This window comes from Vitis vinifera, chromosome 4, assembly GCF_030704535.1.
Source record: "Vitis vinifera cultivar Pinot Noir 40024 chromosome 4, ASM3070453v1".
Taxonomy (NCBI): Eukaryota; Viridiplantae; Streptophyta; class Magnoliopsida; order Vitales; family Vitaceae; genus Vitis; species Vitis vinifera.
The window spans coordinates 10,286,417-10,307,668 of NC_081808.1; the positions used below are offsets into that span (position 1 = coordinate 10,286,417).

Consider the following 21,252-nt stretch of genomic DNA (forward strand, 5'->3'; position numbering starts at 1 on the left):
GACAAGGGCGAAAAGGATGCTTTGGAGAAGCGTCATCTTATACATTTATTGACGCCTAAAAAGCATCATTATTGCCCTTTTTTCTTATAGTGTTGTGCACCAACATTCTTCTTCAAGGATAGTCCTAGCTAATAAGAGCACTTATTCTACGAAACTATAATGAAAGTAGGAATATAAGACCTCCATGCACAAAAATAGATGGCTGCATAATCACGTTCCTCTGTATGTGATCAATTTTTAGGATTGGTTCCTTCAAAGAAAGCTTGGCCATGGATGAATTTGTGGTTGGCATTAAAGTCTTTGAAAGGAAAATGAGATATGAATGAGCTGCAACGTTGTTTGCCAATCTCTCACATGATCACATTTGATGGAAACAACCAGAATAATACAAGAAACATAGTAGAATCATCACCCATATCACACAGATTTTATGAATGCACAAGTTAGATTAACGACCTGAGACCCCAGAAAAAGAGGCAGTGGCATTGGAAGCGTAGTCCCAAGTGGACGCGGAAGTATCTCCGCCAGCTCTGTTATTGGAAGAAATGAAGGTGGGCCTGGTTGGGGGACCATGCTGAAGTGCGTCCTTGCTGTATAGCATAACAACAATTTCAGACATTGTGGGCCTCATGGAAGCTGATGATTGAGTGCACAACAGAGCAATCTCTATGATTTTCTTCACTTCTTCTGCATCATATTCCTCAGGGTCTAAGCTCTCATCCACCAACTCCAAGTGATTGTCATTCTCGTACAGTTTCCATGCCTATTAACCCCATGATACCAAAATATGAGACTCAGAAACCTAAGCTAGAATAGTGGATTGATCACAACCTCACGAGTAAAAAAGGAGCTCTCATCAAACATATGCAACATATTCAATTGGTGGGTACTTATAGGTATAATCACTCTCTCAAAGCAAGTTTCTATCAGTCGTTATCAGAGATGTGTAGATGAGAATTTTTAGTGAATTTTCTACTTCAAGAGATGGTAAAAAGAACATGATTTAGGTAAATTACCCGTTCAAGCAAGAATTCAGTGACAGGTTCAACCTTCATCTCGTTGCACCTTTGGCCGCTTATGATTTCAAGGACTACAACACCATAGCTGTAGGTATCAGCCTTCGCAGATAGCTGTCCATGGATTGCATATTCAGGTGCAGTGTAACCCCTGATGTATGAAAATTAGAATTATTAATCAGTGCAGATGGAGATGGAATATGAACAATAATGGTTCGTTTTCTTTGTATAGGATTTTGGGCAAGTATCTGCTCAAGAAACTTGCATGTTTGGCTGCAGGAACTTAATTTCAGTTTCAAATGAATTCAGAGTGCCGTCTTGGTAAAGTTTAAGATGTATGGCTAGTTAACTGATTGTATTTAGTATGACTTACAATGTTCCAGCAAATTTGGTGCTAACATGAGTCTGGTCCTCAGGTAGAAGCCTTGCCAATCCAAAATCTGCAATTCTGGGTTGGAAATCGTCATCAAGAAGAACATTGTTAGGTTTTATGTCTCGGTGTATGATACACACATGGAACTCCTCATGTAAATACGCAAGACCCCTCGCTATACCAACAATTATATTCAAACGTTGTTTCCAGTTGAGAGCCCCTCGCTTTTCTCCTGCATAAAAGAAAATTTTGGAACCTTAGCCAGATTGAATATCCGACTGAAATGGTATCAAAGGAGAACAAATTAGGTGGCATTGCAGCGAATTTCTCTCGATTAACTAATAGGCAAGGTAACAAGCATCTTGATGAACTCTTTTTTCCGCATTTCAGTTTGACTACCATTGTATAGTAATGGGCATCGACTTACGATTAGGAAGATGAGCTTAACTTACCAAATAAGAATTTATCCAGGCTGCTATTTGCCATGTACTCGTACACAAGAAGCAATTCTGATTTTTTGCTACAACATCCAAGAAGACGGATGAGATTGCGATGATGAACATTACTTATAAGCTTTACTTCACTCTCGAAATTTGCCTTTGCCCCGTCTGTTTGACCTATAAATAGTTTCTTAACAGCAACAATTTTCCCATTCTTCAAATGACCCTGTTGAGAGATGGAATATGAAGTATGAATTCTTGCCCACAAAACCTCATAGATAACACCAATGAGGAACAAATGAGTTAACTGCAACGAGAGACTACTATGCTATATGTGTGGTAAATTCATGTAATATGCATGTGATGAAAAAACCCCACACTACAGTTTGTTCTTTTATATTTCACCTTATAGACGTCACCAAATCCTCCCTCTCCAAGTTTATTTTCTTCACTGAACATCCTGGTTGCAGTTTTCAAATCATTGTAGCTGTAATTCACTGGGCCTTGCAACTCTGTCACACCTAATAAATCACCTGTTGTACAGGAAAGAAACTAAAGTTCTTTTAACTCCAATAAGAGAAAACCTGAAAATAGTAAAAGAAAAAGATTGAATTCTCAAAAGTTTGGCCTAAAGTGGGAATGCAGAATAAAGTGCAGCATGTTAAAATATGTGCATGAAGTTTTGACTGTAGACCTGATGGAATTTAGACAGGTGAATTCCAATCCAGGATACAATCATACAATTATTTTTTGGGAAAAACCATTTGGAAGTAGCCACTTTCTCGTAATTTCATTCTGCTGTGCTGAAACTTCAGACGAAATTTTCACCATATTGTGAAAATTTTGGCTCAAAAACTAGATGTTCAGTAAGACAAGCCTGGAAAACAGAGCACTAAAAAAAACCGTTGTGATATATGAGTTCAATTACCTGTAGAAGCCAGCTTTGCCTTTCTTGATGACCGATAGGTCCGATACCATAAAAGCAAAACTACGATAATCAAAACAATACCTACACCTCCAACCACTCCTCCAATAATCGCTTTCTTCTTGTTTGAACCTCCTATAAGAATGTAACTTCATCAAAATAATATGGTGAAACAATGCAGCATCAGCTATGGTCAGTTTTACACATCTAAGAATGATCATTATGGAAAGGAGTAAAGAAATAACAGCTGCATGAGGTTGTGTCCATGCATTATGGCAGTTCCTATAGCATTCTTATATATGGACATGAATAGATGTGACTCCCAGAAAAGGAATTGCACCATTCAAACAATTAAACCAGGGATAGGAAAATCTACACTACAATTCAAACTAAAAGGCATGTAAAAGGAAAAAGAAAAAGGTCTCACCTTTTTGTAAGAAGGGTGTGATATTAGTTGTCTGGTTGTCAGCAAAGAAGGCCACATCTGAGTACCTCAGGAAACATCCAGCATCAATAGCCCGGCCGTTTTTACTGGGAAGACAACTGTTTATATTGCTCTTTGCCACTTGCAAGCATTCTTGGCAAGCAGTCTGACTGGCTGTTTCAGCACATTGTGCCACCCCATACACTGTTGCACCACCACCACCAACCACTTCCATTTTATATGCCGCATAGAAACGATTAATCCTGGGTGTTGCAACTTCAAGATCTGCTATCAGTCCTTCTACTGCTGATTGAAAAGCAGTCACCTGCGATGCCGTGTCGTTCCCACAAATTGGAGCATTTCCAGCGAGAGTGGTTTGGTCGTAGAAGCTGCTGCTCTCATACCTTTAACAAAAGAAGCAGCTAATTAATAACTAGGAGGTATTATTCAACACCATCTAAAAGGGGACTCATCTTAACTAGCAATCATTCATGGCCTTAGTTGCTTCCAGTCATCAATTGTTCAAAGCATTGAGCTTCATCATTTGGAGAATTTTGTCCTACAAATGGGAGTTTTGAAATTTATGCATCCACTGAAATTACTCTATCCTTGTCTATGGGACAAGGGATTCTTGTGCACATAATGTTTTGATTTGCATTGACCCCATGTTCGGAACCTTGGAATTGAAATATGTATTTGGTTTGTTTATAAGAATAAGAATAAAAATAAAAATAATATTCAACAACTATGTCCATGTCCACGTCCTCTTCCAAACCTCAATCCATTCAATTTCCAACCCTATTCCTTAGTCGTTTCCTTTCATCTCCTTCACCTTCACGTTGTCATCCCCTTCATTTTTATTAAAAACAAAGACCAAAAACCATTGATGGATAACAACTACAACCATGACAACAACTATTATATTTGAAAACATTAAAAGAATTATGTTAGGCTTTGTTTGTTATTCTCACATTAGAAGACCCTTATGATCATTTTCGTTTAAGGATCAATCTCACTTTTTAATTAGGTTGGCACATTAGAAAATTATTCATGATAAGTTGTTTGAATTTTTAATTACTAAGTAGATTAATTAATGGATTAGTTAGACGGCATGATGTAGCATGAAATATTTTTTAATTGCTAATTATTTTGAAATTTGGCAGCATCCTCTCATGGAATACTCTGACACATACTAAAGAAAAATAATCGTTTAATTATTATAATAATAATAATAATAATAAAATAATAATTAATATTAAACAAACTTTGATCTATGATTTGGGCCTATAATAATAAACCAAAGTGTATGATTTCAGGCTTCTTCCAATTTGCAATACTTTTCAAGATTACCTTTGTTAACTAAAAAAATTTATTAAAGAATCTAACCGAAAAAAAAAAGTTAAAAAAAAAAAAGGAAAAGAAAAATAATTGGAAGGTAGATATTTTTTCATTTAAAAAATATATATATTTGTAATTTATTTTTATTTTCCCAATTTCTTTTTTATTTTCATATTTTATTATCGGCAAAATGATGAATTCGAGCAAAAATCAGAGCATTTTTTGACTTAGAAAAGCAATGACCTGAGGAAGCAGCCATCGTAGATGACGCGAGCGCCGTTGGCAGCACCGCATCTGCGGATGAGCGACTGAGCATCGGCGAAGCAAGCCAAGCAGTCCTCAGCGGACATGTAGTTTCTGCACTGCACCATGGCGTACACAGAGTCTCCACTCCTCGTTCTCTCTGCTGTGTCGAAGAGCTTGTTATTGTTCAACTGCGTTTCGAGGTCAGAGAACGTGGCGTTGAGGTTGGTGTAGAAGTCTGATAGGTTGGTGACGTTGTATGTGCTGCATCCCTGGTTGAGCAGGTTTGTTTGTGGATCTGAAACAGCTGGGCTTATCAGCCACCACCACCATATTACCACTGCCATCAATGGCCTCAAGCCTCTGGACTCCATCTGTGATGCCTTCTCTTGATCAGTTCCCTGTGATCAAATATAGATGTGTATAGATTTTCATACAAAACTTGGAAAAGACTGAATATGGATTGTGGAGATCATGGCCTTCAGAAACCAGGGGAGGAAAAAAGTAGAATGAGATTGCCAAAGATATAATAACATTCTTGAAATCATCGAAAGAAAAAAATTATGTTATAGTCATCATTCATAAATTATAAGGTAATTAATGGTATTTTATATTATTATTAAAATTTTAAATAATTTTAAATATTAATTATGAAAATCTATCAAATTAAAAAACCATGGTAACAAGAATACTTAAAAAAAGATTTAGATTTTATACATAAAAAAAATTATCAAGAATATTTAAAGGAAATTTTCAATGGAATTAAAAAATTAGAAAGAAATATCATTAGAAATTTCAATAATTTTAATCATTTTGTAACAAAAACCTTTAAAATTATTTTAAAGAATTCAATCATTTATGTTATAAATATTTTTTTAAATGAAGGAGGTGTCTTTAAGTCTCATTATCCTACAAATTGATCTCATTTATTTATATGTTAGTCTCATTTTTTGTACTTAATATCCAAAAGCCTAAATTTTTCTAAGTACTTTTAAAAGTAGATATTAAGATTTCCAGAGATACCAAATCAATACTCTTATTTTTCTTTCCTTTTTCAAATAATAGTTAAAAGTAAAGTCTTTTATTTATAACTTCTGTTTCATATGGGCTATGTTTATTTATATGTTAGTTTTTTTTTCTTTTCTCAATACTTTCCAAGAACCAATCACAGTCATAATAAATTACCAAAACATTAGTAGCTTAATGGTTAGATTTTGATAGACTTATAATATATTTTTATTTTCAAGTAAAAATATAAATAGTTAATAAGAACTAAACAAATATTATTTTTTTGTGATTTAGCTAAACCAACCATAAAAGAAAAAATAGTATAAAAAGGAAAAAAATTGAATCAATAAGAAAAAATATGAATAATATTAAATAATAATTTTTTATTTTTGTTATTTTAGTTTAATCTTACTATATTATTGGTAATTAATGGTGAATATTATGTTTTTGGTATTATTATTTAGTCACCATTATTTTTATTTTTTAAAATTTTAAAATTAAATTTATAATTTTTTAGATGGGACAAATTTTCCATTTTGATTTTGATTTTCCTAAAAAGATTTTTACAACTAAGTGAATTTCCTTTCTTATTGGTAATTAATGGTGAATATTATGTTTTTGGTATTATTATTTAGTCACCATTATTTTTATTTTTTAAAATTTTAAAATTAAATTTATTATTTTTTAGATGGGACAAATTTTCCATTTTGATTTTTATTTTCCTAAAAAGATTTTTACAACTAAGTGAATTTCCTTTCTCTTTTTTTTTTTTTGTTTTTTTTGGCCCCTCTGCCTTGGCCGACTCCGCCATTGATGTCTACCAAAGTGCAGGGTCATTGTAGTGATGTCTATATATATTCTTAACAATCATGGTGCTAGTAGGATTCTTCCTAGGCTAAGAGCGAGATTTCCTACCATTTAACATTCAAGATCTGATTCTATGGGAATTCAAATAACTTACTAGCCTATTTACATGAAAATGGAATTTTTCAAAAAGCCTAAAATACCACTTACTAAGTGTACAAGGCTCCTAATAGATTTTGTACAATTTTTAAATAACTTGAATTTGACATTAAGACAATTATTGATAGTTTTTTTTTTCTTTTTTTACCAAATTATGTCATTAAGACATTCCCTACAAAAATTAACACATAGGAAATAAAATTAAAATCAATCATGTTAGAATTGTTCATTATAAGTAAACTAAATGAAATATATATTTTTACTATTTTACCTTTATAAACATAATTTCATTGTTATCAATAGAGATTAAAAAAATCATATTTAAATGGAATTATAAATAAATAAAAATTATTTTTATAATATTTTTATTTTTTTAAATCATTAATTTAAATTATGAAATTAGTTTTAAAATTAAAAATATTTGTTGTAATTATAGTTTTGAAGATTTCATGATTTTTATCATATTACTTTGAAAAAATTGCTTTAATAAGAAAGTATTTATCTAATGGTTTTAAATATTTAAATCTTTATTAAAAAATATTTAGGATTCGTGTGGAGAGCAATTAGGTAATTTTGGAATGGAGAAATTTTGAATATTTTTTAAGACTTTAATTCGGCCAATTACCCTATTTACACTTTCAAAATTATTGGAAGGTTGGTAAATCAGTTTTAAAAATATTGTCTCTTGATTAATATTATATATATGCAGGTGAGTGTTTACATAATTTTTGAAAAAATAATAAACATCATGTATCTAATTTGCAAGTTAGAAAAAAAAAAATTAATAATATTTTATGAGGTATTTAAAAATTATTTATTATATGTTCTATAAATTTTAAAAATATATAATATTTGATGATATCTAATTTACAAGTTGGAGTAAACAAATAATACAAATATTTTATGAGGTGTTTAAAAATTATTTAATATATATGAGAAATAATATAAGTTTAAAATAAAGAATGATATTTACTATATATTATGTAAGTTTTCAATATATTTAAAAAATATTTATTATATATTATGTAAGTTTGAAAAAAAATAATAATATTTGATGAGGTATTTAAAAGTTATTCACTTCAAAAATATATTTGATAATAATAATTTTTAACCATCTTTCATATTTAAGGAAGAAAAATAATTCAAGTTAGTTCCACTATTAAACAGGTGAGAGAAGGGCAAAATAGTCAAATAGAGAATGAGAAAGGTGAGGTGAGGGTTACTTTTTTCATTTAATAGTCAAGGGCGTTATAGAGATTTTTTAAAGACAATATCCTTACTCTCAATTTCCACTCTTTCATTGGGTGTTGGGCTTAAATATGAAACTTATATGGATCATACATTAATTTTTGGGCCCAACTGAGCCCAAAACACAATTTTCCCTATTCAATAATTAGAATAATGCTCGTGTAATATTATTATATTCATAGATAAATCATATGGTGAAGATCAGAATAAGTCTAGCTCCACGAATGACGTCTTTGACGGGTTGCTCACTTGAAGTCTTTTTCTAATCGATTCAAATTGAAGAATAACTCAAATTTTGGACAAAAAGATAAGTGACAAAAGAGGAGCTAGCAGAAAAAATCAAAGCAAAAAATGAAAGTTTTAGGCATGATTATGATAAAATTGGACCGTCATGGGTGACGCCATCCATTTCACATTCTGCTATATAAAATATTTTATTTAATCTTGTTCTCATTCAAAGTATTGAATGCTGACGCATCAATATCTATTAATTAAGAATCATGGGAGGGTTTTATTCACGTAGAGATTTCTTTTATAATTTGAACTTCCTTCTATTTTGACCTATCAATTAAGGACAGACTTCCTTCTACTGGTGGATTAGTCTTTCCTTCTAGATTTTACTTTAGTTAATTTTATTAACATGCACAATAATTCTAATTTTATCTTAAGATTTACCATTCCTATACCATATTTTTCTTGCTTTTTGTTTTTAGAAAAAAAAAAGAATAAAAAAAATAAAATGTAGAGACTTATCATAACAAATTATTTTAATTAAAACTTGTGTTAGTAAATTTTTAAGATTTTTTTTAATATTAAGAATTCAAAATATCGATAAATTACTATTAGTTTTTGCTTATAAAAATAAAATTATATATATAATTTGTAATATGGTGTGAATGGGATTAAAAACTAATGGTAACTTATCAATATTTTGATTTCTTAATATTAAAAAAAAAAAATTCTTAATGAATGGGATGCTTGATACTGTTTGATATGTTAAAATGAGACATACAGTATAATATTCATGCAATGGGTAAAAAAAATCATGATAATCAATTGGAAGCATCTCCTTTGATGAGGTTTAGCTGTCCCAAGACTACCCATGAACTTAAATGGCAAGTAATTATAGATCCAGTGGACTTCAATGCTTAGTGATACTATAGTAAAAGAATAATTACTTTTATCTTTAATTATGATAGAAATATATGTTTTTTAATTTTTATTGAAAATGTATTATCAATTAGGTGATATTAGGTATACATTTTTAGGTTCAATTGTTTGTATCCAACTCCCCCCATTTATTTATACCTTTTTGCTTTTGTCTCATTTATTTATATCCTCGCTTATATTCTCGAGACTTAGATTTGATCATATATATATATATATATATATATTCAAAGATCAATTTATTTTTTTCATAAGCATCACTATGATACATTTAAGGATAAAAATATCGGTAATCACAGATATATCGGTATTTTTACGGATATATCGGATATATATCGATTGATATTTTGACACAACCATGTAAAAATTAATAAAAATTAAGAAAATATTAAGAATTTTTTTTAAAAAAAATATATAAGAAGTAAAAATAATATTTTAATTTTTTTTAAATGATATATATATATATAATTTGTCATATTTAATAATATTATCCTCTACATCGATAAAAATAAATAAATTTTACAAGTGTGTTGAATTATATATTATTTTACAATAATATTATTAGGATAACATGTTTAATTTTAAAATATATTTAATATTAAAACTATGAGTCATGTTAATTTAAATGTATTCAATGATATCAAATAAATAATAATATATGTATAATTTTTTAATATTTATATTCTTTATATTTAATAAATATATAGATTATATAAAAAAGATTTATTAAGAAAATTATGTTTTTATATTAAGAAAAAAGATTTAGCATGGTTAGTGATCTCCAAGATAGGTGTAACGGCCTTGCCACCATCCTACATCATAGGAGGGTCATCGCTAATGATGATGTCCACACTAGTGACAATAGCTTGAATGAAAATCTCACCATCGACCTATCTTGCAGAATCTGGAATATCAATAGTCGACATAAAAATCCTAGCTACTGCATCACTCAATGTCTGTAGAATAGGCATGGTCTCATGGGCTATTGTTGGTGCTCTAATATCAAATCCAAAACCAATCACCTTTGTGCTACCATCAACCTCTAAGCTAGTATCAACTCATGTAACCAAATCTCCCTTCTTTCTAGGTGGAACAACCAAGGAAGTGAGTTGTTGTACAAAAAAAAGTGAGGTCATCCATTCGAGTCTCCATTCTACTTAGGCGAGCATCAATGTGGGAGTACATGGACACAAATAACTCGTGAAATGTATCTAGACGAACCATGATCAATAAGGTACTCAGGGTAGCATTGGTGACCTAAGGCTGTGAAGACCTAGGGATATGGAGGACTGGTCCTATTGGTGTAGAAATAGGAATGGTATGCTTTAGGGCACTCGAAGAGGTGGTGGAAGAGGAATAGGAAGCACTGGTAAGCTTGTGTCAAAAGTAGGAGTGGGTGGAAGTGAGCTCTCTATAGGAAATGAAAGTGGAATAGCATGCAGAGCTTTCTTTCGCTTAGTGCCATGGGTGGTCAACCATGTCCCTGAATCACTCGAGGCCATTGATTGATAACATAAGTGTGAGAAGCCATGCGATGATCAGAATCAAGTAACTAGTATCCATGACAAAGCAAGTAATAAGAAAGCAACCAAGGTAAATGAATGTGATAACTTTGAGTTGAAGCCAACTATTTCTCCTTCACCTTCTGAAAAAAATAAATAAATGATGGTATCCATGATGAGTTGAGTTGGACTCCACCACTCACATGTGCACATGTGAAATAACCCCCATAAGACTAAACTAGAGCACTTTGTGGAAAAATGTTGGTCTTAATGACCTAATCCATAAACCATAAGATCTGTGGCATCTCAAGGTGAGTAATGGTCGAATGACAATGGGTACCACGAGGTGCTAGTATATATGCAATCCTCGAAAAAACAAGTTATGATTGAGGTGCAAATTGAGCTTTAGGAGGAGTAGATGATGGTAAACCAAAGGCTACAACAATGTTCTCAGTGGAAATAATATCAGCTCATCCTTTGATAGAAAAGCGTAGCTCTCGATACCCCCATCTCCAATTCTTGAGAATAGAAAAGAACTCTCGTACACTAGCGACATAAAAATATGGGAGAAAAGTCATCAATGCAAGAAAATAATATCGGTCAAGGAGACGCATGGAATGTGCAGTGGGCTCATAAGTACTAAATGCCTTTATGTCATAAGAGAACTCTTGACCAAACTCCCATCGAGATAGGTCCACCCCAAGGTCATCATCACAAACTATTAGAGATAGAGGACATGTTGGGCTCAAAGTAGGAGGAGTTGCTTGTGGATGTGGAGGAGTGGTAGTAGGCCTGGTGGTCTTAGGAGTAGTTGGGCTATCAAAATGAGCCTTCGTCCTAGCCTCTACATACATGGCTTCAATTCTCTTAATGGTTGGGAAATCAAAACGAGCTTTTGTCTTAGCTTCTGTATGCTTGGCTTGGCGAGTTACATGTCTCTTTATAAGCTCACAATCACTACACCACTTTGACTCTAGACAAGAGGTCGGGCACCCTTTTGCCTCAGGGAATGCCCCATTACATTATCACTTTCAACAACTTTCCTTTTATCTCGAGCCATCTAAAATAAATGTCGAAAAACAAACTAAAATTAAAGAAGGAAAATAAATAAATAAATAATCATAAGGATTAAGAAAACAATCTAAAATAAAAGTAAGAAAAATAAAATAAAACAAACAAAGAAATCCTATGTGGAAAAAAATTGGATGCTCATGAAATTTATGGATTCATGTGAAACAGTGGTAGACCTCATTCCTAAAATACAGAAGAATATTCAAGGTGTCCAACAATGATGAAAACATGAGTCTTTAAAGCCTTAGATATAATCTAAGCAATACATATGTTCAAACATCATGTGACAAGGAAATCAAAGTGATTGGTTAGCTTAGGAGAATGTGTAAAACTAATAGAAAAATCTACTAGAGAGTTTAAAATGTTCCAGAGCATATAAAACATAGAGTAGGCAACAATTATGCAAAAATCATGGAAAAATGAGAACTTTGCTCTCAAAGTATTCTAAGATGTTTAACAAGCTCTAAGAATCATGTAGAAAAAATTCTAAGAATTTTCTCCAAGTATAAGCCAAAAATTCTAACACCTAAATTTCCAAAGAAACCCAAAATTTCCAAGCAAAGCAAATGAACTGTGTGAAACCAAAATCAATCTTTTTTATTTTTCATTGTATTTATTGTTTTTTATTTATCTATCCAACTGGAACAATGGAAACCCTAAACAATGTTGATGAGAGTTGGATAACACCGCATTTTATATGGAGTAACATCACACAATGATACCATGAAAATCAAGAAAAATCCATGAAAAAAAAAAGAAATGAGTATGAGTGTAGTGCGTACCTAGAATGCGACAAACCCGCAATGAAACCTTAAAAATCATCTTTAATGGAAGCTATGAATACGAACAAGGAAAGAGAGAGCAAAGAGGGAGAGAAGTGGTTTAGAAATGGAAATATCAGTTTATAAAGTTTGGGTGATTTTGGAATGAGTTCGAAATAAGAAATGGGCATTTTGAATTGGATTTTAGTTAAAAATAGTCATTTCAACATTTAACAATTGAATTTGAGAGTAACCATATTTTAATTCGTTAACTGATGGTTAAAAATGCCCATTTTGAAATGTAACCATTGACTTCGAAAGCTACCTTATTTTGAAATGATTTCCTGTAAACCAAAACATTTTTGACATTGTATTTCAAAGTGAAAAAGAAATCAATTCTAAATAGGGTAAATTTCGAATTCACTTTCTAAAGTTCAAAAATATCAATTCTAAAGCAAAGAAATTGAATTCGAAAAGTCCACCATTTCAAATTTGCAAATTGTAGCCTTGATGCAGCGTAAAAAACCCATTTTGAAATTTCACTAATGATTTTGAAAATAGCTCCATTTCGAAATGGCTCACTGTTGATTCCAAGTTCCATTTCAAAATTATAATTTTTGATTTCAAATTTATTTTCATTTTGAAATAACCCATTGCAATTGCGTGAAGTCCATTTTAAAACATCAAAATTGCTTATTCCGAAATTCAAAATCCATCTCAAAATTCCTTGTATTTCGAACTCATTGTCTATGAGTTCAAAACACCCATTTCGAAATTTACTAGTGATTTCAAAATCAATCTCAATTCAAATTCACTCTCTATGGGTTTAAAATTACAATTCCAAGACAAAAAAAAAAATTGAATTCGAAAGGATCATAATATTGAAATCACCCACTATTGGTCTCCAAAAGTGTCATCTCCATTTGAGATTCCAAACTTTTAAAAAAAAAAAACAAAGGAATTTTGAATTCATCCACTATACCTCTAACCATTTATCATAAAAATTTAGGACTTCTCTCCCAAAGGCTACTCGATTTTGTATTTCATCCTTTGTATTCAAAGTTCACCAATTTTCCTCACAAGTAAATTTTGGGGGACCTACGGTCTTAAATATGGATCAAAGTACCTATAGGAGTTTTGTCACCTTGAACACATGTGATGCTTACCTTTACACTCCCTTGAAGTTTGCATTTACCTATATCACTCGGATGTTTGCAAGCTAAGTAGCTACAACTCATAAACTCATTAGTAAATTAAAAACGACTAAAAAAAAATGTTAACCAAATTTTTAATGACTAATAAATAATGCAAAACTAAACAAAGAAAAAAAATAAAAATAAAAGAAGAAAATAAATAAATAAAAATAGTTACCTAAATCTAATTTTACCTACTAGATTTTAGGAAAATACTTTAACCTTTTTGAACATCCCCACTAAGAAAATGGAGATTCTCCTCTTGTGTATCAAATATTTTGATGAAATACTTTAAACGTTGACCATTAACTTTAAATTTACTATCGGTCTTCGAATTTTTAATGATCATTGTGACATAAAGGAATACTTTTTTTACCACATAAGGGCCATTCCACCTTGACCTAAGTTTTCCTGGAAAAATGTGAAGCTTGAAGTAATACAACAACATATTTTGACCTTGCTTGAACTTCTTCTGTAAAATAATATTGTCATGGTAGAATTTGTGTTTTTCCCTTGCATTACATAAGCATTCATAACTCTCATTTTGATATGCCTCAAGTTCATTCAAATCATATTTCCTTTTAGCTCTAGCTTGATCTGAATCAAAGTTCATCCTCTTTATAGCTCAATATGCACAGTGTTCAAGCTCTATAGGCAAATGACATGCTTTACCATAAATAGTTCGATACGGTGAAATGCCAAGGACAGTTTTATAGGCTATTCTATATGCCTAAAGTGCATCACTCAACTAGGTAGACTAATCTTTTCTTGTAGTATTAACCACTTTGGTAAGGATTCTCTTAATCTCCCGATTTGCTAACTCAGCTTGCCCTTTCGTTTGAGGGTGATATGGGGTGGGCACTTTATGCTTCACTCCATATTTCTGAAAAAGAGTGGAAAAGGGCTTGTAACAGAAGTGTGAACCTCCATCACTAATGATTGCTCTCAAAATGCCAAACTTAGAGAAAATATTCTCCTTTAAAAATTTGAGTACCACTTTTTAATCATTGCTCTTGCATGCTATTGCTTCTACCCACTTAGACACATAATCCACTCCCACCAAAATATAAAGATTACTAAAAGAATGAGGGAATGGTCACATAAAGCCAAGGCCCCAGCAATCAAAGACCTCAACAACACAAATATGATTTTGTGGCATTTGATACCTTGTGTTGATTTTCCCCAGTTGTTGACATTGTGGATAACTTTTACAGTGAGTGTTACAATCCTTAAACATAGTTGGCCAATAGAATCCATTTTGTAGAATTTTTTTCAAAGTCTTCCTCGGAGCAAAATGATATCCATGTGCTCCTTCATGGCACATTCATAATATGTCTTGTTGTTCATCCTCTGGAACACATCTCTGAATAGTTTGATCTAGGTAAAACTTATACAAATATGAATCATAACAAGTATAGTGTTTTTCCCGTGAAAGAAAAGACTTCTTCGTCTCCATGTTAAATTTTGAGGGAAGCTCTCCAATTGCTAAGTAGCTGACTATATTTGTGAACCAAAGCAATTTCTCCACTGCACAAAGTGCGTCATCAAGAAACTCATCATTATTCAATGCTTCCTTGAAATGCGACTCTACTCTAACTCGGGAGAGATGATCAACAACCACATTATTTACCTCTTACTTATTCTTGATTTTAATGTTAAATTCTTGAAGAATAAGGATCAATTTGATAAGTCTTGCTTTGGTATCCTTTTTGTTGAGTAGATATTTCAAGGCCAAATGATCAGTAAAAATTACTATTGAAGTTTTCAAAAGGTAGTTCCTGAATTTATCAAGTACTAACACCATTGCAATGAGATTTTTCTCGGTATTTGTGTAGTTCCTTTGAGCATCATTGAGGGTCTTACTAGCATAGTACATCACATATGGTTTTTGATCTTCCCTTTGACCCAATACAACTCCCACTACATAATCATTGGCATCACACATCAACCTAAATGGAAGAGACTGATTAGAAGGTCTCACAATTGGTACAATAGTGAGGAGTGACTTTAGCCTCTCAAAAGCTTTTTGGTAGGATTTAGTCCATATGAATTTTGCTTCATTAAGCAACAAAGCACAAAGAGGCTGAGAGATTTTTGAGAAGTCTTGTATGAACCTTCTATAAAAACTTGCATGCCCCGAAAATTGTCTCACCTCTTTAATAGTAGTAGGTAAATGTAGCTTTAAGATGAGCTTAATCTTTGCTGGATCTACCTGAATGCCCTCTCTAGAAATTATATGACCAAGTAGTACTCTTGAGGTCGCTAAGAAGTGGCACTTTTCCCAATTTAAGACCAAGTCCTTCTCAATGCACCTTTTCAAATCTTTCTTCAAATTTAAGAGACACTCATCAAAGGTCTTCTCATAAACTTTTAGATCATCCGTGAAAACCTCCATGATTCTCTCTACCATGTCACTGAAGATAATGAGCATACACCTTTGAAATGTGGCTGGTGCATTACAAATACCAAAAGACATGCGCTTATAAGCATAGGTACCAAACGGGCATGCAAATGTGGTTTTCTCCTAATCCTCCAATGCAATGGTAATTTTAAAGTAACTCAAATAGCCATCCAATAAGTAATAATAGTCATGACCAACTACTCTCTCCAAAACCTGATCTAAGAAATGTAATGGAAAATGATATTTCTTGGTGACAATATTCAACTTCCTAAAATCAATGCATACTCACCAACCTATAGTCAACCTTGTAGGAATGAGCTCTCCTTGATCATTCTTCACCACAATTATCCCATTTTTCTTAGGTACTACTTGAGTGGGGCTCACCCAACTACTATCAGAGATATGATAAATAATATCTACGTCTAAAAGCATCAATACCTCATTTTTTACTACATCTTTCACAAGGGGATTTAGTCTTCTTTGTGGTTGCCTCATTGGTTTTTCATTCTCTTCCAAATAAATATGATGCATGAAAATCAAGGGATTTATTCTTTTCAAATCTAAAATGGACCAAACTATCACTCTTTTATTCTCTTTAAGCACCTTCAAAAGTTTGATTTCTTACTCTTCAGTTAATGTAGCATAAATGACCACAAGTTTTTCTTCATTTTTCTCTAAATAAACATACTTTAAACCATGAGGTAGGGGCTTTAACTCTAGTTCTCTGATCTCAACCTCCCTCTTTTTGTTTTTTTCATCATTCTCAACATTGTTCAAAGTTTGAATGTTACATTTTTCTTTCCACTTTGTAGCAACTTCAACATGTTCTTCCTTAGTGATTGTAGAGAAAAATTCATCTATATTTTTATCCATTAAATTTTTTGTGTGTTCTTGCAACAAGGCTTCTATAAGGCATGCTTCCTCATCCTCCACATCATCATGGTCCATCGATTGTTTGCATAAATTGAAGAAATTCATTTCCATTGTCATGTTCCCTAAAAATAATTACATCAATCCATTGCAACAATTAATGAGAGCTTTGGGTGTAGCAAGGAAGGGTCTCCCCAGAATAATTGGAACATAATTCACACCATTTTTCAACGATTCTATATCTAATACCACAAAGTCCACTTGGTAGTAGAACCTTTCAACTTACACCAAGACATCTTCGACTACTTCTTTGGGTACTTTAATTGAATGGTCTACTAAGGAGAGTGTAATGGTAGTAGCCTTAAGCTCTCCCAACCCCAATTGGTTATAGATTGAATATGGAGGCAAATTTACACTAGTTCCCAAATCTAACAAATCCTTTTACACAAATGAGTTTCCAATCTGAACTGAGATGGTAGGACAACCTAGATCTTTGTGCTTCACCATTGCTTTATTCTCAATAATGGCACTAACTTGCTCGATGAGGAATGATTTCTTGCTTAATTTAATCATTCTTTTCACTATGCATAAGTCCTTGTGGAACTTTGCATAAGCAAGCACTTGCTTGATCATATCAAGGAGTGAACTGTTGATCTTCACTTGCTTCAAAACATCCAAAATCTCTAGAGTCTTATCGCCCACTTTGTGTTTATGCATAGCTAAAAGGAAAGGGAAATGGTTGGGAACATTCCTTTTATCTTTGCTCACTATGGTTTCCTCATAATTTTCAGTTTTTTTCTCATTCTTAGTATTTTTCTCCACAGTTAGTTCATCTCTAGTAGGAATATTTTCACTTTATGGTAACTTCAACCCTTCATATTCTTTCCCATTTTTTATTATGATAACTACATTGTAATCTTCCTTTTGCATTTTAAAAACTTCATTTAATCATCTCTGATTTTTCTACGATTGAGTTGAAAACATTCATTTCTTTTTAGATAAGCCTATAGTAAGTTGGCTCAAAGTGATTCCAATATATGCTAGTTCTTAAGATGTTTTAGTTTTTATCCTATTTTGATTCTCATAACGTTTGTCTTGCTTCTATATGAACTGTCTCATCATATCTTCTAGGCTTGAGTTAAATGATGAAGTCTGAGGTTGTTGTTGAAAATTTTGAGATGGCATACCTTGTGGTTGAAAACCTTGTTGTCCATTAGTCTGATTACCCTAAAATTGGTTTCCTTACTGCTGAAACTGGCCATTGTTACCTTCTCTCCATGATAGATTTGGACGATTCCTCCAACCTGGATTGCAAGTATTGGAATATGGAGAATTTCTAGAAAATATTGCTTGTATGTCCCTAAGGCATTGGCTTGCTTTGAAAACATGTCTTGTACTGCAGGTAGAGTGGGACAAGATTGCACACCATGTTCTATGGACTTACATATCAAGCACGATTGAGTTATTTATTCACTAACTATTTGTATCTCTTGAACTCCCCTGGCTTCCAAATCATCCAACCTCCTCATAATGGTCTCAAACTTTGCTTGGACATCTAAACTATCTGATAAGTTATACACTCTAGTAGTTCTTACCCTGTTCATTAGTTTATCTCTAGGTGGTTCCTTGACGATTGGTTCTTCACAACTTCTACATACCTCGACAACACAATTGAGGAATTGAAATGATTCATTAGGGTTTTTATTCATGAAATCTCCTCCACACATAATCTCAAGAAGTTGTTTATTTGGTGGTGACATGTCTTCATAGAAATACGATACTAGCATCCAGTTGTCAAATCTGTGATGGGGACATGCTACAACCATCTCCCTGAATCTTTCCCGACATGCAAAAAATTTCTCATCCACCACCACCTTGAAATTTGAGATCTCATTTTTCAATGCACTAGTCTTATGCATTGGAAAGAATTTTTGCAGAAACGCTAACTGTAGGTCACCCCAATTTCTGGTACTATAGGGTCTAAAACTATTTAATCAAGTCTTAGCTTTATCCTTCAATGACAAGAGGAATAGCTTCATGCAGAAGATCTCCAATGGAATGTTGGGTTCTCGAAAAATTGAAACGATGTCCTCAAATTCCTTGATGTGAGAGTATGAGCTTTCATTTTCTATCTTTCTAAAAATGGGTAGTTGAAATACCACTTGAGGTCGAATGGTAACATAATCGTGATTTGGAGGTAGCATAAAAAAATTTAGTGTACTCAAACTCCAAGGATTTAAAAACTCTCTCATGGTTCATGGTTCTTTAGTCCTACATATGTGGTCATGGCCTGTTGTTGTTGCTGTTAGACTCTTCAGTGTCCTCCATATTTGGTTGAGATTCTTCAATTGTTCTTTAAAGTCTACTTGAAAGAGCTTTTTCCCAACCAAGCATAAAATAGAAGATATATATATATATATATATATATATATATATATATATATATAAAGAAAAAAATTAAAAGAACTAAAACAAAGCAATGCACTATATCCTAGTTATGAAGATTTCCAATCCCCAACAGCAACCCCAATTTCTTGACTAAACTTCTTTGTTGTACCAAAATACTTAAGCCTAATATGTAGTAGCTTTGGCTAAGAAAGATCAAAGAAAAAGCTGCTACAACTTTTGTAGTATTTTGGGCATCATCCTCAAGGATTGGCTTATGAGATTTATCAATATTAAGGTAAATGAATTGCTTTTGTTTGAATCCTAAAGTGGAAAATGATATGTAAATAATGTGAAACTAAGTAAAAAACATTAAATTAATAACAAAATGAATATTGATTTTAAATTTGATTGATTCAATTTTGGGGATTTCCACAATCTAACTTAGGGTATAGAAGTTAGAGAAAACAAAGGTCTTTTAAGTAATAAGATCTTAAGGTTTTGGGATCCTTGGCTGCTCATGATCAACTTGAATTGTATAACTGAAAGTTGCATCCAAAACCTTATTTTTCCTTTTTTAAAATAGATTCATAAAACCATCAAATTAATGAGATTGATTACCGGTTTAAGATTTGGCTTTTTAACCCTTCCTACTCCTTATAGCTTTGTTTTAGGGCAAATAACGATAGGCAAGACAAGGATAACTAATGATTAAGAGTTGCCAAGAATCACTAGTATCAAGTAATAACCTACCATATCATTCCCTAAATTAACTCACAAGGATAGGATAAAAAAAGTTGATAAATTGTCACCCAACCAATAATTAATCTCATTGTTATAATAATTTACCCATTGTTCCTATCAGTTTCCTAGCCCTTAGGTTTTCAAACTTCAAGCCCCAAGTTGGCTTCTTAGCCTCTGATTACTACCAAAAAGTGCTATTTTGTAGACCTAATTATAATGGTTTTAAGCACCTTTGAGTAGTAATCATATTCATTTAACCCAATTGACATGTTAAGGACCCTTGCAATCGTTTCTAATCAAATTGTGTTAAGTTTTGGTGTTTTTGATAGCTTTTAGCTACACCAAAGCAATCCAAGAATGAGGGAGAGCTGTATATAGTTCATGGCAAAGCTTTTGGAAGCTCAAATTCATGAAGAACCACCTTGCGAAATTTCGCGAAGTGGCTTTTCACCTTACGAAATTTGGATCCTTCATCTTTCCCCTTGTGAAAATGCCTTTGAAATCCCCTGTTTTGAGACGCTGTTGATGATATTCCACTGTCAGTTCTCCAAGATATTTTGCTTGATTTTTAGCTTTGTAAATACCTATTTTACCCTTGTAATCAACCAATGAATAGGTTGCTTTTGTAATAGCTCTTGTAATTTAGCTTGTTATTGTCTTTAAATAGAGGTGAAGAGCCTCAGACAAAGATATCTTGTAACCTGTAACTTTATAAGTTATAAGAGCACTTTTGTTCAGAAGCTTCTTTTCTCTTTTCTTTCTCATTTTCTTATTAACCAAACATCCTTGGAGGATGAAATCCCCAAGGATGAGAGGCTAAAACTTTTAGTTTCTCAAAGTATGGATGTTATGTGATGGCTTGGATGCAATCCCATGGAAATTTCTTGCACCTGGAAGGTAAGGTAGTCGTTTTTCATTAATGGTTCATTAATGCAAAGTTTGGTTTTTATTTCCTTTGGACAACTTCCAACGGCCAATACTTGATAAGATTTTGGATTTCTATCCATTAGTTATCTCCTACGAGCTATTGGAAGGTGAGGTTTTCAATTCCAAGTTTTGCATTAATCCGTTAGAACCAATTTCAATGGCCATTGAAAGGTGAGTTTATCACCTGGAATGACTTTGAGTTGCCAATATTTGGTAAGCTTTTGGCTTTAGACCATTAGTTATCTCTTACGAG

At 32.5% G+C, this 21,252-nt stretch overlaps 1 protein-coding gene across 1 annotated transcript; it reads right to left on the minus strand.

The window, feature by feature from the left end:
* Window positions 1-270: 270 nt before the first annotated feature.
* Window positions 271-18,205, minus strand: LOC100241075 (cysteine-rich receptor-like protein kinase 3). Its single transcript, XM_010650588.3, has 9 exons — window positions 18,131-18,205; window positions 4,760-5,160; window positions 3,182-3,582; window positions 2,758-2,889; window positions 2,235-2,362; window positions 1,842-2,055; window positions 1,390-1,621; window positions 1,017-1,167; window positions 271-763 (listed from the first exon to the last, which is right to left on the minus strand). The coding sequence occupies exons 1-9, from the start codon at window positions 18,203-18,205 to the stop codon at window positions 449-451; spliced, it is 2,049 nt and encodes a 682-aa protein (XP_010648890.2). The 3' UTR covers window positions 271-448.
* Window positions 18,206-21,252: the final 3,047 nt, after the last annotated feature.